The following is a 24,091-nucleotide window of genomic DNA, read 5'->3' as shown; positions in this document are numbered from 1 at the left end:
GAGGAGATATGATAGCCATGTATAAATATGTGAGAGGAAGCCACAGGGAGGAGGAGGGAGCAAGCTTGTTTTCTGCTTCCTTGGAGACTAGGACGCGGAACAATGGCTTCAAACTACAAGAGAGGAGATTCCATCTGAACATTAGGAAGAACTTCCTGACTGTGAGAGCCGTTCAGCAGTGGAACTCTCTGCCTTCCCCGGAGTGTGGTGGAGGCTCCTTCTTTGGAAGCTTTTAAGCAGAGGCTGGATGGCCATTTGTCAGGGGTGATTTGAATGCAATATTCCTGCTTCTTGACAGAATGGGGTTGGACTGGATGGCCCAGGAGGACTCTTCCAACTCTAGGATTCTATGATTCTAATATTTGCCCCTGTTGTTGCTGTTGCGAACAAGTGATAAAGAATTCCCAATCTTTCTTGAAGTTACTCAAAGATGTATTTTTAATCGGCAGAGTCACTTTGCCCATCTCTGATTGTTTGTGGATTTCAATCAGTCATTCTTGTGTGGGAGCTTTCCAAACTGTGTGCCACAACATACTGGTGTGTTGGCAGTAATCCACAGGCATGCCACATGAAAAATGGTTGTTCCCACCCCCTGCCTGCACTGGAAGAGACCCTCAAAGGGCATCCAGTCCAACCTCCTTCAGCCAGGAAGCAGGCACAGTCAAAGCCCTTCCAACAGACAGCCATCCAACCTCAGCTCAAACCCCTCCAGAGGAGACTAGAGACTCCAAAGCAGTCTATATCTCACTGGGGTTTGAAGAGACCCTCAAAGGGCATCCAGTCCAACCTCCTTCAGCCAGCAAGCAGGCACAGTCAAAGCCCTCCCAACAGACAGCCATCCAACCTCAGCTCAACCCCCTCCAGAAGAGACTAGAGACTCCAAAGCAGTCTATATCTCACTGGGATTTGAAGAGACCCTCAAAGGACATCCAGTCCAACCTCCTTCAGCCAAGAAGCAGGCACAGTCAAAGCCCTCCCAACAGACAGCCATCCAACCTCAGCTCAAACCCCTCCAGCGGAGACTAGAGAAGCCAAAGGAGTCTATACCTCACTGGGGTTTGAAGAGACCCTCAAAGGGCATCCAGTCCAACCTCCTTCAGCCAAGATGCAGGCACAGTCAAAGCCCTCCCAACAGACAGCCATCCAACCTCAGCTCAAACCCCTCCAGCGGAGACTAGAGACGCCAAAGGAGTCTATACCTCACTGGGGTTTGAAGAGACCCTCAAAGGACATCCAGTCCAACCTCCTTCAGCCAAGAAGCAGGCACAGTCAAAGCCCTCCCAACAGACAGCCATCCAACCTCAGCTCAAACCCCTCCAGAGGAGACTAGAGACTCCAAAGCAGTCTATATCTCACTGGGGTTTGAAGAGACCCTCAAAGGGCATCCAGTCCAACCTCCTTCAGCCAAGATGCAGGCACAGTCAAAGCCCTCCCAACAGACAGCCATCCAATCTCAGATCAAACCCCTCCAGAAGAGACTAGAGACTCCAAAGCAGTCTATATCTCACTGGGGTTTGAAGAGACCCTCAAAGGGCATCCAGTCCAACCTCCTTCAGCCAAGAAGCAGGCACAGTCAAAGCCCTCCCAATAGACAGCCATCCAATCTCAGAACAAACCCCTCCAGAAGAGACTAGAGACTCCAAAGCAGTCTATATCTCACTGGGGTTTGAAGAGACCCTCAAAGGGCATCCAGTCCAACCTCCTTCAGCCAGCAAGCAGGCACAGTCAAAGCCCTCCCAACAGACAGCCATCCAACCTCAGCTCAAACCCCTCCAGAAGAGAGACTCCAAAGAAGTCTATATCTCACTGGGGTTTGAAGAGATCTCAAAGGGCATCCAGTCCAACCTCCTTCAGCCAGCAAGCAGGCAGTCAAAGCCCTCCCAACAGACAGCCATCCAACCTCAGCTCAAACCCCTCCAGAAGAGACTAGGGACTCCAAAGCAGTCTATACCTCACTGGGGTTTGAAGAGACCCTCAAAGGGCATCCAGTCCAACCTCCTTCAGCCAGCAAGCAGGCACAGTCAAAGCCCTCCCAACAGACAGCCATCCAACCTCAGCTCAAACCCCTCCAGAAGAGACTAGAGACTCCAAAGCAGTCTATATCTCACTGGGGTTTGAAGAGATCTCAAAGGGCATCCAGTCCAACCTCCTTCAGCCAGCAAGCAGGCACAGTCAAAGCCCTCCCAACAGACAGCCATCCAACCTCAGCTCAAACCCCTCCAGAGGAGACTAGAGACTCCAAAGCAGTCTATATCTCACTGGGGTTTGAAGAGACCCTCAAAGGGCATCCAGTCCAACCTCCTTCAGCCAGCAAGCAGGCACAGTCAAAGCCCTCCCAACAGACAGCCATCCAACCTCAGCTCAAACCCCTCCAGAAGAGACTAGAGACTCCAAAGCAGTCTATATCTCACTGGGGTTTGAAGAGACCCTCAAAGGGCATCCAGTCCAACCTCCTTCAGCCAGCAAGCAGGCACAGTCAAAGCCCTCCCAACAGACAGCCATCCAACCTCAGCTCAAACCCCTCCAGAAGAGACTAGAGACTCCAAAGCAGTCTATATCTCACTGGGGTTTGAAGAGATCTCAAAGGGCATCCAGTCCAACCTCCTTCAGCCAGCAAGCAGGCACAGTCAAAGCCCTCCCAACAGACAGCCATCCAACCTCAGCTCAAACCCCTCCAGAGGAGACTAGAGACTCCAAAGCAGTCTATATCTCACTGGGGTTTGAAGAGACCCTCAAAGGGCATCCAGTCCAACCTCCTTCAGCCAGCAAGCAGGCAGTCAAAGCCCTCCCAACAGACAGCCATCCAACCTCAGCTCAAACCCCTCCAGAAGAGACTAGAGACTCCAAAGCAGTCTATATCTCACTGGGGTTTGAAGAGATCTCAAAGGGCATCCAGTCCAACCTCCTTCAGCCAGCAAGCAGGCAGTCAAAGCCCTCCCAACAGACAGCCATCCAACCTCAGCTCAAACCCCTCCAGAAGAGACTAGGGACTCCAAAGCAGTCTATACTTCACTGGGGTTTGAAGAGACCCTCAAAGGGCATCCAGTCCAACCTCCTTCAGCCAGCAAGCAGGCACAGTCAAAGCCCTCCCAACAGACAGCCATCCAACCTCAGCTCAAACCCCTCCAGAAGAGACTAGAGACTCCAAAGCAGTCTATATCTCACTGGGGTTTGAAGAGACCCTCAAAGGGCATCCAGTCCAACCTCCTTCAGCCAGCAAGCAGGCACAGTCAAAGCCCTCCCAACAGACAGCCATCCAACCTCAGCTCAAACCCCTCCAGAGGAGACTAGAGACTCCAAAGCAGTCTATATCTCACTGGGGTTTGAAGAGACCCTCAAAGGGCATCCAGTCCAACCTCCTTCAGCCAGCAAGCAGGCACAGTCAAAGCCCTCCCAACAGACAGCCATCCAACCTCAGCTCAAACCCCTCCAGAAGAGACTAGAGACTCCAAAGCAGTCTATATCTCACTGGGGTTTGAAGAGATCTCAAAGGGCATCCAGTCCAACCTCCTTCAGCCAGCAAGCAGGCACAGTCAAAGCCCTCCCAACAGACAGCCATCCAACCTCAGCTCAAACCCCTCCAGAGGAGACTAGAGACTCCAAAGCAGTCTATATCTCACTGGGGTTTGAAGAGACCCTCAAAGGGCATCCAGTCCAACCTCCTTCAGCCAGCAAGCAGGCACAGTCAAAGCCCTCCCAACAGACAGCCATCCAACCTCAGCTCAAACCCCTCCAGAAGAGACTAGGGACTCCAAAGCAGTCTATACTTCACTGGGGTTTGAAGAGACCCTCAAAGGGCATCCAGTCCAACCTCCTTCAGCCAGCAAGCAGGCACAGTCAAAGCCCTCCCAACAGACAGCCATCCAACCTCAGCTCAAACCCCTCCAGAAGAGACTAGGGACTCCAAAGCAGTCTATACCTCACTGGGGTTTGAAGAGACCCTCAAAGGACATCCAGTCCAACCTCCTTCAGCCAGCAAGCAGGCACAGTCAAAGCCCTCCCAACAGACAGCCATCCAACCTCAGCTCAAACCCCTCCAGAAAAGACTAGAGACTCCAAAGCAGTCTATATCTCACTGGGGTTTGAAGAGATCTCAAAGGGCATCCAGTCCAACCTCCTTCAGCCAGCAAGCAGTCACAGTCAAAGCCCTCCCAACAGACAGCCATCCAACCTCAGCTCAAACCCCTCCAGAAGAGACTAGGGACTCCAAAGCAGTCTATACCTCACTGGGGTTTGAAGAGACCCTCAAAGGACATCCAGTCCAACCTCCTTCAGCCAGGAAGCAGGCACAGTCAAAGCCCTCCCAACAGACAGCCATCCAACCTCAGCTCAAACCCCTCCAGAAGAGACTAGAGACTCCAAAGCAGTCTATACTTCACTGGGGTTTGAAGAGACCCTCAAAGGACATCCAGTCCAACCTCCTTCAGCCAGCAAGCAGGCACAGTCAAAGCCCTCCCAACAGACAGCCATCCAACCTCAGCTCAAACCCCTCCAGAAAAGACTAGAGACTCCAAAGCAGTCTATATCTCACTGGGGTTTGAAGAGACCCTCAAAGGGCATCCAGTCCAACCTCCTTCAGCCAGCAAGCAGGCACAGTCAAAGCCCTCCCAACAGACAGCCATCCAACCTCAGCTCAAACCCCTCCAGAAGAGACTAGAGACTCCAAAGCAGTCTATATCTCACTGGGGTTTGAAGAGATCTCAAAGGGCATCCAGTCCAACCTCCTTCAGCCAGCAAGCAGGCACAGTCAAAGCCCTCCCAAGAGACAGCCATCCAACCTCAGTTCAAACCCCTCCATAGGAGACTAGAGACTCCAAAGCAGTCTATATCTCACTGGGGTTTGAAGAGACTTCCAGTCTCCTCAGCCACTCAGGAAGACACAGATCACCAGTGGGAGGCTATCCAACCTCTACTTAAAAACATCAAGAGGTTTAATCACTACAGAAGGATTCTTATTTGCAAAATTTGTTGATTGAGTTGCAGCAATTACCTCTCTATTCTGCTTTGGTTAGACCACATCTGGAATATTGTATCCAATTCTGGGCACCACAATTCAAGAGAGATATTGACAAGCTGGAATGTGTCCAGAGGAGGGTGACTAAAATGATCAAGGGTCTGGAGAACAAGCCCTACGAGGAGCGGCTTAGGGAACTGGGCATGTTTAGCCTGTAGAAGAGAAGGCTGAGAGGAGATATGAGAGCCATGTCTAAATATGTGAGAGAAGCCACAGGGAGGGAGCAAGCTTGTTTTCTGCTTCCTTGGAGACTAGGACGCAATGGAACAATGGCTTCAAACTACAAGAGAGGAGATGCCATCTGAACATGAGGAAGAACTTCCTGACTGTGAGAGTCGTTCAGCAGTGGAACTCTCTGCCCCGGAGTGTGGTGGAGGCTCCTTCTTTGGAAGCTTTTAAGCAGAGGCTGGATGGCCATCTGTCGGGGGTGATTTGAATGCAATATTCCTGCTTCTTGGCAGAATGGGGTTGGACTGGATGATGGCCCAGGAGGTCTCTTCCAACACTTTGATTCTAGGATTCTATATTGATAAGTTTCTAATTGAGAAAATAAAATCTATTGATAACAATGTTTTTAATGAACTACCTGGAGCAACACTAGATGAAACTACATAATAATTCTTTATACAATATAGGTCGTATGAAATATATCTATAATACAGTATTATTAATAATAATAATAGTAATTTTTAAAAACTTTATTTTCTTTCTTTTTCCTTTTTCTAAGCATTACACTTTTTCTTTTTGAAGTTCTCCCACTTTCGCTGTATTGGGGGGGGGGGGGCACAGTAGTGTAGGAATGTATAGGATAATTTAATTTTCATGTGTATCTAATGTTCAATGTTGTACTTGTTTAATGTTCTTTTATGATACTTATCAATAAAAATCATTGGTAAAAATAACTTTATTTATATCCCGCCCTATCTCCCTGCGGGGACTCTAGGCGGTTCAAAACTAACAACAGTGACCATTCAATGCTGTAAAGTGCAGCCAAAAAACAAAGACATACATCAAATTTAACATTAAACAAGAACATAAAATAATAGTGACATAATACACCAAATTAGACATCATACAGCTGAAATTACATCTTAACAAATAAGCATTTAGTTGGGGACCCTGCCCCCCAGCACCAACTACTGCTCTGGGCCAAAGTGAAGAGAGTGGGGCCAGGGGACACTTCCACTTTAATATAATATAATATAATATAATATATTATAATATAATATAATATATTGTATATACATATAATATGTATAATAATATGGGAACCCCCGGTGGCGCAGTGGGTTAAAGCGCTGAGCTGCTAAACTTGTTGACCGAAAGGTTGCAGGTTTGAATCCGGGGAGTGGCGTAAGCTTCCGCTGTCAGCCCCAGCTTCTGTCAACCTAGCAGTTCGAAAATATGCAAATGTGAGTAGATCAATAGGTACCGCTCCAGCGGGAAGGTAATGGCGCTCCATTCAGTCATGCTGGCCACATGACCTTGGAGGTGTCTACGGACAACGCTGGCTCTTTGGCTTAGAAATTGAGATGAGCAGCACACCCCAGAGTCGGACACGACTGGACTTAATGTCAGGGGACAATCTTTACCTTTACCTAACCATACATATAAAATTTATAATATTATAATGTAATACAACATAATACTAAAAATAATATATTATAATTCTATATTTTATATTGCATGTAATACTACTAATAATATTACAATATAATGGTGTAGTACAATATAGTAATATATAATACTGATATTGTACTATGCTACTAATATAATATATTGTATGCATATATATATTGTAAGCCGCTGAGTCCCCTTCGGGGTGAGAAGGGCGGCATATGAATGTTGTAAATAAATAATAAATAAGCATTTAGGACAGTGGTTCTCAACCTGTGGGTCCCCAGGTGTTTTGGCCTACAACTCCCAGAAATCCCAGCCAGTTTACCAGTTGTTAGGATTTCTGGGAGTTGAAAGCCAAAACATCTGGGGACCCACAGGTTGAAAACCACTGATTTAGGACAACACATAAAAATTAGGGGCTAATAGCAACCAATACATAACATTTAAAAAGTCAAAATAAAGCCATTTCCATATCACTATTATTATATTACTTACTTACTTACTTACTTAGGCGATCCCTCGTTGGACGAGTAAGATGGTCTTCCATCATGGGTTTCCCTGTGGGTCCGCATGTGGCTGTAGAGTCCTATTCTTGCTCTGCATCTTCTTCCGCAGTGAGGGCACTGGTTTCCAGGTGGAAGGCGGTCCCGGTCGGGGTTGGCTTGACGCGCCTTCCTCCTGGCACGTTTCTCTCTTTCACCCTCCACTCGTGCCTCCTCGAATTCTGCAGCACTGCTGGTCACAGCTGACCTCCAGCTGGAGCGCTCAAGGGCCAGGGCCTCCCAGTTCTCAGTGTCTATGCCAGAGTTTTTAAGGTTGGCTTTGAGCCCATCTTTAAATCTCTTTTCCTGTCCACCAACATTCCGTTTTCCGTTCTTAAGTTCGGAGTAGAGCAACTGCTTTGGGAGACGGTGGTCAGGCATCCGGACAACGTGGCCTGTCCAGCGGAGTTGATGTTGGAGGACCATTGCTTCAATGCTGGTGGTCTTTGCTTCCTCCAGCACGCTGACGTTTGTCCGCTTGTCTTCCCAGGAGATTTGCAGGATTTTCCGGAGGCAGCGCTGATGGAATCGTTCCAGGAGCTGCATATGACGTCTGTAGACAGTCCACGTCTCACAGGCATAGAGCAGGGTTGGGAGGACAATAGCTTTATAGACAAGCACCTTAGTATCCCTACGGATGTCCCGGTCCTCAAACACTCTCTGCTTCATTCGGGAAAATGCTGCACTTGCAGAGCTCAGGCGGTGTTGTATTTCGGCGTCGATGTTGACTTTGGTGGAGAGGTGGCTGCCAAGGTAGCGGAAATGGTCAACATTTTCTAATGTTACACCATTAAGCTGTATCTCTGGCATTGGAGAGGGGGCGGCTGGTGACTGCTGGAACAGCACTTTGGTTTTCTCGATGTTCAGTGACAGGCCAAGCTTTGTGTATGCTTCTGCAAAGGTGTTGAGAGTGGCTTGTAGATCTTCTTCTGTATGCGCACAGACGACATTGTCATCAGCATACTGGAGTTCTATAACAGATGTTGTTGTGACCTTGGTTTTGGCTTTCAGTCTGCTGAGGTTAAATAGCTTGCCGTCTGTCCGATTTTCTCGGTCACCCACACTTTTTCTATGAGCTGGTGGAGTTGGTGTGTCAGCGCAGGTCCTCCCTCTTTAAAGATTTCAGCAGGGATCCCATCCGGTCCACTGGCTTTGTTGTTCTTTTGTTGGCTGATGGCATTGCTGACTTCTTCCAAACTAGGCAATGCTGCAAGCTCATCCCTGGTTTGTTGTTGCGGGATTTGTGAGAGGACCTCTTCGGCCACACTGGAGCTGCGGTTTAGGAGGCTTTGGTAGTGTTCTTTCCAACGTAGTGCAATTGACTTTTGGTCCTTCAGGAGTTTGGTTCCGTCTGATGAGCGTAGAGGCTGTATGCCATGGTTTCTTGGCCCATAGATGACCTTTGTGGCTTTGAAAAATCCTTGAGCATTATGGGTATCTGCCAGGTGTTGGATTTCTTCAGCCTTCTTTGTCCACCAGATGTTCTTGAGTTCTCTTGTCCTTCTTTGGACCTCAGCTTTTGCACTGGCGTAGATTTTTTTCTTAGCAGCACAGTTGATGTCTCTCTGCCATGTTTGGAAGGCTTTCCTTTTCTTGTCGATTAGCTTTTGGATCTCGATGTCATTTTCGTCAAACCAGTCTTGATGTTTCTTGGTTTGGTATCCAATAGTTTCTTCACAGGCTTGGATGATGGAGGTCTTCAGTTTGTTCCAATGTTCCTCATGTTTTAAAAGTTTGAGGACCCCTGCTCTAGGCAGTTCTAGACACATGTAGAGTTCCTACCCAGCGTGAACCCCTTGATGTGAATGCAAATTTGAACTACAAGGGAAGCTTTGTCCACATTCCAGGCAGGTATAGGGTTTCTCCCCAGTGTGAGTCCTTTGATGTCTATGTAGATTTGCACTCCTAGAAAGCTCCGTCTACACTCCATGCATGTATAGGGTTTCTGCATGTGTGGGTCCCTTGATATGAATGTAAATTTCCACTTAGAAAACCTCTTTCCACATTCCAGGCATGTTTTCCCCAGTGTGAGTCCTTTGATGTATACGTAGGCCTGAACTCCAAGTGAAGCTTTCTCCACACTCCAGACACATATAGGGTTTCTCCCCAGTGTGAGTCCTTAGATGCGAACGTAGATTTCCACTCTCAGCGAAGCTCTCTCCACATTCCAGGCATGTATAGGGTTTCTCCCCAGTGTGAATCCTTTGATGTCTATCTAGATGTGCACTCTTAGTAAAGCCCTTTCCACACTCCAGGCATGTATAGGGCGTCCCCCCAGTGTGGGTCCATTGATGCGAACTTAGATTTGCACTTGTAGTGTAGCTCTGTCCACACTCTGGGCATGTATAAGGTTTCTCCCCAGTGTGGGTTCTTTCATGTCTATGTAGATCTGCACTCTTAGTAAAGCTCTTTCCACAATCTAGGCATGTATAGGGTTTCTCCCCAGTGTGAGTCCTTTGATGTATACGTAGACCGGAACTCTGAGAGAAGGTCTTCCCACACTCCAGGCATGTATAGGGTTTCTCTCCAGTGTGGGCCCTTTCATGTGAACGTAGATGTGTACTCTGCGTGAAGCTCTTTCCACACTCCAGGCATTGATAGGGTTTCTCCCCTGTGTGAGTCCTTTGATGCAAACGTAGACTCGAATGATTAGTGAAGCTCTGTCCACACTCCTGGCACGTATAGGGTTTCTCCCCAGTATGAGTCCTTTGATGCGAACGTAGATTTCCACTCTCGGTGAAGCTCTCTCCGCATTCCAGGCATGTATAGGGTTTCTCACCAGTGTGAGTCCTTTGATGTCTATGTAGACTTTCACTCCGAGCAAAGTTCTGTCCACACTCCAGACATGTATAGGGTTTCTCCCCACTGTGAGTCCTTTGATGTGATCGCAGACCTGAACTGTGAGTGAAGCTCCTTCCACACTCCAGGCATGTATAGGGTTTCTCTCCAGTGTGGGTCCTTTGATGTGAATAAAGACTTGAACTCTGAGTGAAGCTCTTTCCACATTCCAGGCATGTATAGGGTCTTTCCCCAGTGTGAGTCCTTTGATGTGAACGTAGGTGTGCATTATGAGTGAAGCTCTTTCCACACTCCGGGCATTTATATTCTTTCTCCTTCATGTCAACAGTGATATGGGTGTTGAATTGCAATACAGATAATTGGCTCTTCTTTTATCCTTTCTTATCTGTAAATGAGGTCAAGAATTCAGCAAGATCATCACCTTGAAAGGATTTCTTCTTCTTCTATTATTGGTTTCCTTACTGCACCGAAGAGATGTCTCCATAGAATCCTCATTTCCCTGGTCATGAAAAACACAAGAGATCAATAATGAAAGCCAGAAATCTTCTTTACCTCCAAAATGTCCCCCCTATGATAGTTCTTATCTATATAAATAAAAATGTAATGTTCGTTTGTGCTATTCACAGAACTCAGAAACCACTGGGGCAATTGACACCAAATTTGGACACTATGTCCCTAACAACCCAATGTATGTTCTCCACTCAAAAAAAACACAACGAAAACAAAAAGCAGAAAGGACTTCTAAGCTGCATGTCCACAAAGGAGAAACTGCATGTCTACCGAGACCCATGGCCACGCCCCCTTCTCCTCCTCGCGGGGAAACAGCCGGTCATTAAAGCCAGGCGCACATGCACAGTCACACACACACACACACACACACAAGCGAGTGGAGTGAAGGTGGAGGCTTGCTGCCCCTTCTCTTCCCCTCCTATGTTGGAAAGTGTCAGCAGCAGCTACGGAGTGCTCCACGCAAGGAAGAACGGGAGGAGGAGGAGGGGATGAAGGTCCACACTGCTTGAATGAAGGACCTTCCTTCTCTCCCTCCCTTCCCTTCTGTTCCTTTCTTTCCTTTTCTTCTTTCCTTCTCCATTTCCTTCTTTCCCTCCTTCCCTTCCTTCCTGTCCCTCCTTCCTTTTTCCTTTCCTTCTTTTCCTTCCTCCCTCCCTTTCCTCCTTCTTTCCCTTTCTTCATTTCCTTCCCCTTCATTTCCTTCCCTTCCTCCTTTCTTCACCCCCTCCTTTCTTTCCCTCCTTCCTTCCTTCCTTCTCCTTCCTTTCTCCCTCCCTTCCTGTCCCTCCTTCTTTCTTTTCCTTCCTTCTTTCCCTCCCTCCCTTCCTTCCTGTACCTCCTTCCTTTTTCCTTTCCCTCTTTTCCTTCCTCCCTCCCTCCCCTCCTTCTTTCCCTTTCTTCATTTCCTTCCCTCCCTCCTTTCTTCACCCCCTCCTTTCTTTCCCTCCTTCCTTCCTTCCTTCTCCTTCCTTTCTCCCTCCCTCCCTGTCCCTCCTTCTTTCTTTTCCTTCCTTCTTTCCCTCCCTCCCTTCCTTCCTGTCCCTCCTTCCTTTTTCCTTTCCTTCTTTTCCTTCCTCCCTCCCTTTCCTCCTTCTTTTCCTTTCTTCATTTCCTTCCCTCCCTCCTTTCTTCACCCCCTCCTTTCTTTCCCTCCTTCCTTCCTTCCTTCTCCTTCCTTTCTCCCTCCCTTCCTGTCCCTCCTTCTTTCTTTTCCTTCCTTCTTTCCCTCCCTCCCTTCCTTCCTGTACCTCCTTCCTTTTTCCTTTCCCTCTTCTCCTTCCTCCCTCCCTCCCCTCCTTCTTTCCCTTTCTTCATTTCCTTCCCTCCCTCCTTTCTTCACCCCCTCCTTTCTTTCCCTCCTTCCTTCCTTCCTTCTCCTTCCTTTCTCCCTCCCTCCCTGTCCCTCCTTCTTTCTTTTCCTTCCTTCTTTCCCTCCCTCCCTTCCTTCCTGTACCTCCTTCCTTTTTCCTTTCCCTCTTTTCCTTCCTCCCTCCCTCCCCTCCTTCTTTCCCTTTCTTCATTTCCTTCCCTCCCTCCTTTCTTCACCCCCTCCTTTCTTTCACTCCTTCCTTCCTTCCTTCCTTCCTTCCTTCTCCTTCCTTTCTCCCTCCCTTCCTGTCCCTCCTTCTTTCTTTTCCTTCCTTCTTTCCCTCCCTCCCTTCCTTCCTGTACCTCCTTCCTTTTTCCTTTCCCTCTTTTCCTCCCTCCCTCCCCTCCTTCTTTCCCTTTCTTCATTTCCTTCCCCTTCATTTCCTTCCCTCCCTCCTTTCTTCACCCCCTCTTTTCTTTCCCTCCTTCCTTCCTTCCTTCCTTCCTTCCTTCTCCTCCCTCCCTCCCTGCCCCTCCTTCTTTCTTTTCCTTCCTTCCTTCCCTTCTTTCTCTCCCTCCCTTCCTTTTTCCTTCCTTCCTTCCTGTCCCTCCTTCCATCCTTCTTCCTTTCCTTCTTTCTATGTAAGATATAAATACAATATTAAATGGAAGAGACAGTCAAGAAGTAACGAGAGAAGGAGGGAAAGAGGGAAGATAGGAGAGAAGGAGGAAAGGAAAGAAGGAAAGAAAGATAGAGAAGCAAGGAAGGAGAGAAGGAAATAAAGAAGTGAAAGGAAAAAGAGACGGAAGGAAGGCGAGAAGGAACAAAAGATAGGGAAGGAAGGAAGTAACCAAAGAGCAAAGAAAGGGAGGAAAGAAACAGATAGAGATGGAGGAAAGATGAGAAATAGGGAAAGAAAAAGAGGAAAGAAAGGAAAGAGGGAAGGGAGGAGAGAAAGAGGGAAGGAAGATTGGCCACAGCAATGTGTGGCGGGTACAGCTAGTTGAAAATAAAAATACAAAGAAATGCATACATCAGGGTCTCAGGTGCATACACAGATACCAGCAAAGGCAATTACTGATTATTAAAAAAGAAGGGAATTAATCCAGAAAAAAGAAGTAAAGAAAGAGGAAGAAAAGAATGAATGATAGAAGGAGGAAAGGGGAAGTACTTCTAATACTGGAATTTGGGTTGAATACAAATATGGCTAAAGGAACAAAAGACAGGAATGCAGGCAGAAAGGAATGGTTCTTTCCAAAATTGAAGGGCATCAATCACCAGATAATGGGATTCCCTGAATTACTGGAATGTGCTAAATTCTAAGGGACACAAATATTACTGGGATGTCTCCTATTCCTCAATGGGTCCCAGGTCCGCTTCCTGAGCATCCCACATTAGACACCTGCTCCCACCAGAATTCCTGTCTTTTTCCAAAGGAATTCTATAGCGAACCATGACCCTGCCTCCTCACCCCTCTAATTCAAAACCACATTGAGGCTTGTTGGGATGTTGACAAAACGAGTCTCTGCTGGACAAAGTCTGCTTTGGGCCATTCACTCCCTTGGATGCAAAGACAAGCGCAACTCCATCCACAATGTCTTCTTTTCCCTGCCAAACTCTTTGACCGTTGCCCACTTTGCTCTTTTCTTTCTTGTCCTTTGCCCATGGGAAGATTTTCAGAGCTAGAGAAACACAGACTTTTCATACAGAATCGTTCCTAGCAATGTATTTGCAGTGACTAGTGCAATAAATCCTGATCCTGAAAAGGAAAGCCTTCCAAACATGGCAGAGAGACATCAACTGTGCTGCTAAGAAAAAGATCTACGCCAGTGCAAAAGCTGAGGTCCAAAGAAGGACAAGAGAACTCAAGAACATCTGGTGGACAAAGAAGGCTGAAGAAATCCAACGCCTGGCAGATACCCATAATGCTCAGGGATTTTTCAAAGCCACAAAGGTCATCTACGGACCAACAAACCATGACATACAGCCTCTACGCTCATCAGATGGAACCAAACTCCTGAAGGACCAAAACTCAATTGCACTACGTTGGAAAGAACACTACCAAAGCCTCCTGAACCGCAGCTCCAATGTGGCCGAAGGGGTCCTCTCACAAATCCCACAACAACAAACCAGGGATGAGCTTGCAGCACTGCCTAGTCTGGAAGAAGTCAGCAATGCCATCAGCCAACAGAAGAATAACAAAGCCAGCGGACCGGATGGGATCCCTGCTGAAATCTTTAAAGAGGGAGGACCTGAGCTGACACAACAACTCCACCAGCTCATAGAAAAAGTGTGGGTGACCAAGAAAATCCCAGCAGATTTCAAGGACGCCACCATCATCACCCTCTTCAAAAAAGGGGAAAGAACAGACTGCGGAAACTGTCGAGGTATCTCCCTTCTAACCTCCGCTGGGAAAATCATCGTAAGAATCCTTGCAAACCGCCTTCTGCCCCTCTCAGAAGACACCCTCCCAGAATCCCAGAACGGCTTCCGCCCCTCCAGAGGAACCGTGGACATGATCTTCACTGCACGACAGCTCCAAAAAAATGCAGGGAACAAAACCAACCTCTGTACATGGCATTCATTGACCTTGCAAAGGCATTCGACACAGTGAATCGCAGCGCTCTCTGGACCATCCTCCACAAAATCGGGTGCCCAAGCAAATTTGTGAACATCCTGCGGCTCCTCCATGATGACATGATGGCAACAGTCTTGGACAGCAATGGCTCCCAAAGTGACCCATTTAAAGTGGAATCGGGTGTCAAACAGGGATGTGTTATTGCCCCAACTCTATTCTCCATCTTCATCGCTATGATACTTCACCTTGTTGACGGGAAGCTTCCCACTGGAGTGGAAATCATCTACCGGACAGATGGCAAGTTGTTTAACCTCAGCAGACTGAAAGCCAAAACCAAGGTCACAACAACATCTGTTATAGAACTCCAGTACGCTGATGACAACGTCGTCTGTGCGCATTCAGAAGAAGATCTACAAGCCACTCTAAACACCTTCGCAGAAGCATACGAGAAGCTCGGCCTGTCACTGAACATCTAGAAAACCAAAGTGCTGTTCCAGCAGTCACCAGCCATCCCCTTCCCAATGCCAGAGATACAGCTTAATGGGGTAACATTAGAAAATGTTGACCCTTTCCGCTCCCTTGGCAGCAGGGCCCTAGCCAGAAAAAAATTTCAGGAGGGGTTGAAATTTTCAGGGGGAGGGGTGGTTGAAACTTGCCTCCTAGCTCACGCTGAAGCAAAGAGCACAGGAGGGGGCAGAACAGCCTTCAATAGCTTGCAGCTCTGCCCCTGTCAACCACCTCCACCAAGTCTGGCCTCCTTAATGAGAGCATTACACACACACACACACCAACTTGGTTGCTTCGCTACATTGACTATTGCTGCAAGTAATGACAGTGTGAATAAATTGTCAATATTTGCTTGAGATAGTGCTTGCAGTTCTGGAGGGACTCTAATTTTTTTGCATCTCATAGACTTAGCAGAATGGGGATTTGGTTAACCAGTTCAAATTCATGAGTAAACCAGGTTTTTTTAAAAATCTGAAACATTTTGGGGGGGGGGGGGTTGAACCCCTAAAACCACCCCCTCGCTACAGGCCTGCTTGGCAGCCACCTCTCCACCAAAGTCAACATCGACACCGAAATACAACACCGCCTGAGCTCTGCGAGTGCAGCATTTTTCTGAATGAAGCAGAGAGTGTTTGAGGACCAGGACATCCGTAGGGATACCAAGGGGCTTGCTTATAGAGCTATTGTCCTCCCAACCCTGCTCTATGCCTGCGAAACGTGGACTGTCTACAGACATCACATGCAACTCCTGGAACGATTCCATCAGCGCTTACAAAGGAGGCAGAGAGGCATCCAGGAAGGGCCTGGGCCTCTATCTCTCTCTCTTTCTCAAGGCCTGGCCTCCAGGGAGGAAATCCCTCAGGAAAGAGGTTGTTGTTCCTTCATTCAGTCGTCTCCGACTCTTCGTGACCTCATGGACCAGCCCACGCCAGAGCTCCCTGTCGGCCGTCACCACCCCCAGCTCCTTCACGGTCAGTCCAGTCACTTCAAGGATGCCATCCATCCACCTTGCCCTTGGTCGGCCCCTCTTCCTTTTGCCTTCCACTTTCCCCAGCATCATTGTCTTCTCTAGGCTTTGCTGTCTCCTCATGATGTGGCTGAAGTACTTCCACTTTGTCTCTAGTCTCCTTCCCTCCAATGAGCAGCCGGGCTTTCTTTCCTGGAGGATGGACTGGTTGGATCGCAGTCCTATTTATTTATTTATTTATTTATTTATTTATTTATTTATTATTTACTGCGCTTATATACCGCAATTCTCAGCCCTTAAGGGCGACTCATTGCAGTCCAAGGCACTCTCAGCACTTTCCTCCAGCACCACAGCTCAAAAGCATCTCTCTTCCTTCGCTCAGCCTTCCCTAAGGTCCAGCTCTCACCTCCGTAGGTGACTACAGGGAATACCATGGCTTTGACTAGGCAATGGATCTTTGTTGCCAGTCTGATGTCTCTACTCTTTACTATTTTATCGAGACTGGACATTGCTCTCCTCCCAAGAAGGAAGCGTCTTCTGATTTCCTGGCCACAGTCTGCATCTGCACTCATCTTTGCACCTAGAAATACAAAGTCTGTCACGGCCTCCACGTTTTCTCCCTCTATTTTCCAGTTGTCAATCATTCTTGTTGCCATAATCTTGGTTTTTTTGACGTTTAGCTGCAACCCGGCTTTTGCGCTTTCTTCTTTCCCCTTGATGAGAAGGCTCCTCAGCTCCTCCTCGCTTTCGACCATCAGAGTGGTGTCATCTGCATATCTGAGGTTGTTCATGTTTCTTCCAGCCATTTTCACCCCAGCTTTGCATTCATCCAGCCCCGCACATAGCATGATGTGTTCTGCATACACGTTAAAAAGGTTGGGTGAGAGGATGCAGCCTTGCCGGACGCCTTTCCCAATCTTGAACCAGTCTCCTGTTCCGTGGTCAGTTCTGACTGTTGCTACTTGGTCCTTGTCCAGATTCCTCAGGAGAGAGGGAAGGGGGCTTGGGATGCCCATCCCACCAAGAACTTGCCACCATTTATGATGATCCACAGTCAAAGGCTTTAGAATAGTCAATGAAGCAGAAATAGATGCTTTTCAGGAAAGAGGAGGCTGAGGGTTCTGTCCTGGGCCCGGTCCTGTTCAACATCTTTATTAATGACTTAGATGAAGGGCTAGAAGGCAGGATCATCAAGTTTGCAGACGACACCAAATTGGGAGGGATAGCCAATAGTCCAGAGGACAGGAGCAGGACTCAAAGGGATCTTCACAGATTAGAAAGATGATGTGCCAAAACTAACAAAATGAAGTTCAACAGTGACAAATAGAAGATACTCCACTTTGGCAGAAAAAATGAAATGCAAAGATACAGAATGGGGGACAATGCCTGGCTCGAGAGCAGTAAGTGTGGAAAAGATCTTGGAGTCCTCGTGGACAACAAGTTAAACATGAGCCGGGAATGTGATGTGGCGGCAAAAAAAGCCAATGGGATTTTGGCCTGCATCAATAGGAGCCTAGTGTCTAGATCCAGGGAAGTCATGCTACCCCTCTATTCTGCTTTGGTTAGACCACATCTGGAATATTGTGTCCAGTTCTGGGCACCACAATTCAAGAGAGATGTTGACAAGCTGGAATGTGTCCAGAGGAGGGCGACTCAAATGATCAAGGGTCTGGAGAACAAGCCCTATGAGGAGCGGCTTAGGGAACTGGGCATGTTTAGCCTGAAGAAGAGAAGGCGGAGAGGAGATATGATAGCCATGTATAAATATGTGAGAGGAAGCCACAGGGAGGAGGAGGGAGCAAGCTTGTTTTCTGCTTCCCTGGAGACTAGGACGCAATGAAGCAATGGCTTCAAACTACAAGAGAGGAGATTCCATCTGAACATGAGGAAGAACTTCCTGACTGTGAGAGCCGTTCAGCAGTGGAACTCTCTGCCCCGGAGTGTGGTGGAGGCTCCTTCTTTGGAGGCTTTGAAACAGAGGCTGGATGGCCATCTGTCAGGGGTGCTTTGAATGCAACATTCCTGCTTCTTGGCAGAATGGGGTTGGACTGGATGATGGCCCAAGAGGTCTCTTCCAACTCTAGGATTCTATGACTGTGGGAGCTGTTCAGCAGTGGAACTCTCTGCCCCAGGGGGAGTGTGGTGGAGGCTCCTACTTTGGAAGCTTTTGAACAGGGGGTGGATGGCCATCTGTCAGGGGTGCTTTGAATGCAATATTCCTGCTTCTTGGCGGAATGGGGTTGGACTGGATGATGGCCCAGGAGGTCTCTTCCAACTCTAGGATTCTAGGATTCTATGATTCCCTCCCTTTGGGGCCTTGTGATCAGAAATGAGGCCGAGAGGCAGCCGAGGAATTCCAGGCCCTCCTCAGCCTGTCTTTGCCGAGTTGGAAGAGGCCCAAATGGGTCCCGGATGGAAAACAGACCAAGAGGAGGAAGAGAGAGAGAGAGAGAGATTGAGTTCCAAACACTCACCTCTTCCTTCCTCACTTCCTTCCTTCCTTCCTTCCTCGTAGAAATGCAGGCGGCGACGAAGGAGGCGGGGCCTGGGTGACGTCAGAGCCCGCCTCCTTCTCTGCCGCAAAGGGGGCGTGGCCTGCTCTACAAAAGGGGGCGGGGCTAGATGGCCTTTGTGGGCCCCTCTCTCCCATTCGGGGCTTCCCTCCTTCTCAAGTGCTGCCAGGCTGTCTTGGCTGCAGGGAAGGTGCTGCCATCTGCTGTCCATTGTGAGGCTCAATGTATTGTCGAAGGCTTTCATGGCTGGAATCACTAGGTTCTTGTGGGTTTTTCCGGGCTATAGAGCCATGTTCTAGAGGCATTCTCTCCTGACGTTTCGCCTGCATCTATGGCAAGCATCCTCAGAGGTAGTGAGGTCTGTTCGAATTAGGACAATAGGTTTATATATCTGTGGAATGGCTGGGGTGGGGCAAAGAGCTCTTCTCTGCTGGAGGTGGGTGTGAATGTTTCAGCTGATCACCTTCATTAGCATTTGAAGGCCTGGCTGAGCCTGGGAGAATCTTTTGTTGAGAGGTGTTAAGATGTGCATGGTTGTATTGTCGAAGGCTTTCATGGCTGGAATCACTAGGTTCTTGTGGGGTTTTTTCGGGCTATAGAGCCATGTTCTAGAGGCATTCTCTCCTGACGTTTCGTCTGCATCTATGGCAAGCATCCCCAGAGGTAGTGAGGTCTGTTGGAAATAGGACAATGGGTTTATATATCTGTGGAATGGCTGGGGTGGGGCAAAGAGCTCTTCTCTGCTGGAGATGGGTGTGAATGTTTCAGCTGATCACCTTCATTAGCATTTGAAGGCCTGGCTGAGCCTGGGAAAATCTGTTGCTGGGAGGTGTTAATCTGTGCCTGGTTGTTTCCTCTCTGTTGTTTTGTTGTTATAATTTTAGAGTTTTTTAATACTGGTAGCCAGATTTTGTTCATTTTCATGGTCTCTTCCTTTCTGTTGAAATTGTCCACATGCTTCCTGTGGATTTCAATGGCTTCTCTGTGTAGTCTGACATGGTGGTTGATGGAGTGGTTCAGCATTTCTGTGTTCTCAAATAATATGCTGTGTCCAGGCTGGTTCATCATGTGTTCTGCTATGGCTGACTTCTCTGGTTGAAGTAGTCTGCAGTGCCTTCCATGTTCCTTGATGCGTGTTTGGGGGATTCTTCTGCGTTTGGGGGTCCCTCTGGAGACTTGTCCACAGCTGCATGGTACACGGTAGACTCCTGCAGAGGTGAGAAGATCCCTCTTGTCCTTTGCTGAACGTAGCATTTGCTGGATTTTCTTGGTGGGTCTGTAGATAGTTTGTATGTTGTGTTTCCTCATCAGCTTCCCTCTGCGGTCAGTGGTTCCCTTGATGTATGGCAGGAACACTTTTCCTCTGGGTGGATCTTCATCTTTACTCTCGTGGCTTCTTCTCGGTGGTCTTGCAGCTCTTCTGATGTCTGAGCTGGAGTCTCCATTGACCTGGAGAGCCCAGTTGAGGTGGTTCAGTTCATCTTGGAGGAGGTGGGCTTCGCAGATTCTTTTTGCACGCTCTGCCAAGGCTTTATTTATTTATTTATTTATTTATTTCGAGGTTTTATATACCGTGTGCTGGTACAGCTGTACCAGGAGCTCCATCTCTGTTTGCTTTTGCATTTAATGTTTATTGCAGCCCTAAGTTTCAGGGACCCTGCAGATAGGTGGTTTCTTTTGACTGCAATCATAGGGCAAGCCACCTGTCAATAATAGTTAGGTTCCCTGGTCCCGCCCCTTTTTGAGTTTTGGAGGGAACAGGAGCCTTTTTGAGTTCAGTTCTTACAAAGAAGCCTTTCGCACAGGACATAGAAGGAAGTGACTCCTGTAGAAAAGCTTCGTCTTTTACAGCTTGGCCGTGGTTATACAGCCCTACAGCTTGGCCGGGAGACATACAGCCACAGCTTGGCTGAGGGACTTCAGCCAGCCATCACTGGAAAGTGAACATCTTCCTCCTCCTGGAAGTTCTGCAAAGTCTCTGTTTGGTAAGGGCCCTTCGCGGCAACCATAAAGCAGATTGGACCGGGTGTAGGGGTCCCACGCCAACAGAAGAGAAGACAGATTGCCCAGGTAGAGGTCAGGGATTTTCCCACAGTGAAGAAACAGACCTCACTACCTCTGAGGAAGCTTGCCATAGATGCAGGCGAAACGTCAGGAGAAATGCCTCTAGAACATGGCTCTATAGCCCGAAAAAACCCACAAGAACCTAGTGATTCCAGCCATGAAAGCCTTCGACAATACAGTGAAGGAACAGTTGCCTGCCTTTAGACTAGCCTTTAGACAGTTAAGAAAGCTTGAAAGTACCTGTTTGTTCCTTAATAAAAGAACTTTGTTGGACTTACTTTAAGCATTCTAAAGACTCTGTTTGGGGGAATCTAAGGGCCTTTATTCTGAGGCAGCCCCAGCGTCCCGTTGGGCACAGAGAATTTATGTCCTGTGTACAGTCTAATGCACAGGCCCAGCGTGCGACAGCACATACCGACCCTCTCACCTTCAAAGAGGGATTCGGACCGGTTCACAACATGTGTTAACATACAAAAAAATACAATAACAACACAATGCCACTTCATTACACAATCAAAATATCAGCACCATACACATTAAAACATTATCATCCCAGTTAAAAGAGCCATATCGTCTGACACCATCACAATCCCATTCATTCTCCTCCTTTCATGTGGGCAAAGAATTAAATCAGTTGTCAAATGCCGCATTCCACAACCAGGTCTTTGTTAGTTTCCTGAATGTCATGAGGGAGGGGGCGGTTCTGGCCTCCAGAGGAAGAGAGTTCCAGAGTCGTGGGGCCACCATCGAGAAGGCCCTGTCCCTCGTCCCCACCAGCCGTGCTTGTGCAGGCGGTGGGACCGAGAGCAGGGCCCCTCCAGACGATCTTAGTGGTCTTGATGGTTCATAGGGGAGAATACGTTCGGAGAGGTAAACAGGGCCGGAGTCGTTTAGGGCTTTATAGGTTAACACCAGCACTTTGAATTGTGCTCAGAAGCTAATCGGCAGCCAGTGGAGTTCGAGTAACAGCGGAGTGGTGTGCTCCCTTTATCCAGCACCCGTTAGTAGTCTGGCTGCCGCGCATTGTACTTGCTGCAGCTTCCGGGCAGTCTTCAGAGGCAACCCCACGTAGAGAGCGTTGCAGTAATCTAAGCAGGATGTAACCAAAGCGTGTACTACCGTGGCCAAGTCAGCCCTCCCAAGGTACGGACGCAGCTGGCGCACAAGTTTTAATTGTGCGAATGCTCCCCTGACCACCGCTGAAACCTGGGGCTCCAGGCTCAGTGATGAATCCAGGAGAATTCCCAGACTGCGTACCTGTGCTTTTAGGGGGAGTGTGACCCCGTCCAGCACAGGCTGTAACCCCGTACCCTGTTCGGCCTTTCGACTGACCAGGAGTACCTCTGTCTTGTCTGGATTTAGTTTCAATCTGTTGTCCCTCATCCAGTCCGTGACAGCGGCCAAGCACCGGTTCAGGACCTGAACAGCCTCCTTAGTGGCGGGTGGAAAAGAGTGATAGAGTTGGACATCATCTGCATACAGATGTCATCGCACCCCAAAACTCCGGATGACCTAACAACATAGGGGACAAAACTGAACCCTGCGGGACTCCACAGTACAATGGCTGCGGAGTCGAGCAGGTGCCCCCTAAAGACACCTTCTGAGAACGACCCTCGAGGAATGACCGGAGCCACTGCAAGGCAGTACTCCCAAGGCCCATTCCCGCGAGGCGTCTCAGAAGGATACTGTGGTCGACGGTATCGAAGGCCGAAGAGAGGTCCAGCAGAACCAGCAGGGACACACTCCCCCTGTCCAGTTCCCGGTGCAGATCATCCACTAAGGCGACCAAGGCTGTCTCAGTACCATGTCCCGGCCTAAAGCCAGACTGTGACGGATCTAGATAGTCCGTGTCCACCAGGAATTCCTGGAGCAGCTCCAAAGCCCAGGCTCTCCCCAGAGGAGCACAGTGGATGGGGAGGGATGGCACACAATAGCAATCAGAACAATCACAATCACAATCACAACTAGTACTGAGTGAAGAAGGGCAGCCAGGAAGACAGAGTTCCACCATGTCTCCTGAGTCATCAGTTGGGAACCCCTTCCTGCCAGGCCTGTAGCGAGGGGGGGGGGGGTTAGGGGTTCAACCCCCCCCCCCGAAATGTTTCAGATTTTTTTTAAAAACCTGGTTTACTCATGAATTTTAATCCCCATGCTAAGTCTATGAGATGCAAAAAATTAAGAGTCCCTCCAGAACTGCAAGCACTATCTCAAGCAAATATTGACAATTTATTCACACTGTCATTACTTGCAGCAATAGCCGATGTAGTGAAGCAACCAAGTTGGGAATGTGTGTGTTGAATGCTCTCATTAAGGAGGCCAGACTTGGTGGAGGTGGTTGACAGGGGCGGAGCTGCAGGCTATTGAAGGCTGCTCTGCCCCCTGCTATGCTCTTTGCTTCAGCGTGAGCTAGGAGGCAAGTTTCAACACCCCCAGGGCGGCTCACCCATTACGCAAAGTAAGCATTTGCAGTATAGTTGATTTTGCCCATAATAATGATTAACTGTGGATTATTATTTTCATGCTGGTCGCTTCTGTGGCAAGAGAATCTGCCGTCTACGAAGACGTTGCCCAGGGGACGCCCGGATGTCTTGCAATACTGCGAGGAGTTTTCTCTCATGTCTCTTAATGAGACATGCCGCATTATCACGGGGTGTCTGCGCCCTACACCACTGGAGAAATTACACTGCTTAGCTGATATTGCACCACCTGGCATCCGCCGGGAAGTGGCAGCCAAGAGTGAAAGGACCAAGGCAGAGACATCTCCAGCTCATCCCCTGTTTGGGTATCAGCCAGCATGCCAACGACTTAAATCTAGACATAGTTTTCTAAGATCTACAGAGACACTCGCTGGAACACCTCAGCAAGCGAGAGTCCAAAAGTGGCAGGCCCAAACCCAGCACCTCAACCAATGGCTGATACCAAATGAGAGACTCCCTCCTGGGCACACAGAGGACTGGGCGACTTGGAAGGCATTGAACAGACTGCGCTCTGGCACCACGAGATGCAGAACCAACCTTCAGAAATGGGGCCACAAAATAGAATCCTCGACATGCGAGTGCGGAGAAGAGCAAACCACTGACCACCTGCTGCAATGCAACCTGAGCCCTGCCACATGCACCATGGAGGACCTTCTTGCAGCAACACCAGAGGCACTCCAAGTGGCCAGATACTGGTCAAAAGACATTTAACCAGCTACCAAACTCACAAGTTGTGTATTTTTCTGTTTGTTTGCTTTGTTCTGTTAAACTGGTTGTTCTGACACGACAAATAAATAAAAAAATAAATAAATTATTTTCATACTATGTCTTGTATTTTGCACCTGTTTTTCTATGTTGTACACTGCAATGAGTCACCCCTGGGCTGAGAATCGCAGTATATAAGCGCAGTAAATAAATAAATAATAAATAAATTTGCCCAGGGGCGCTCTTGAGGCGCTCTTGAGGGAAATTAGACCTTGACATTTGGGAGTTGTAGTTACTGGGATGTATAGTTCACCTACAATCCCCCCCCCCCCGAAAATTTCAACCCCTCCCGAATTTTTTTTTCTGGCTACGGCCCTGCTTCCTGCAGCAACAACATAGTCATACATAATGCTAATATTGTGCTGTGCTAATAACATAATATATTGTGTTGTTGTTCATTCGTTCAGTCGTCTCCAACTCTTCGTG

At 48.3% G+C, this 24,091-nt stretch overlaps 1 protein-coding gene across 1 annotated transcript; it reads right to left on the bottom strand.

Moving 5' to 3' along the window:
* Positions 1–8,272: 8,272 nt before the first annotated feature.
* Positions 8,273–18,385, bottom strand: LOC132762154 (zinc finger and SCAN domain-containing protein 2-like). Its single transcript, XM_067472889.1, has 2 exons — positions 18,321–18,385; positions 8,273–10,474 (listed from the first exon to the last, which is right to left on the bottom strand). Exon 2 carries the CDS (start codon positions 10,293–10,295, stop codon positions 9,162–9,164), a length of 1,134 nt encoding a protein of 377 aa, XP_067328990.1. The 5' UTR covers positions 10,296–10,474; positions 18,321–18,385; the 3' UTR covers positions 8,273–9,161.
* Positions 18,386–24,091: the final 5,706 nt, after the last annotated feature.

This window comes from Anolis sagrei, chromosome 1, assembly GCF_037176765.1.
Source record: "Anolis sagrei isolate rAnoSag1 chromosome 1, rAnoSag1.mat, whole genome shotgun sequence".
Taxonomy (NCBI): Eukaryota; Metazoa; Chordata; class Lepidosauria; order Squamata; family Dactyloidae; genus Anolis; species Anolis sagrei.
This window is presented reverse-complemented; position numbering and strand designations above follow the sequence as displayed.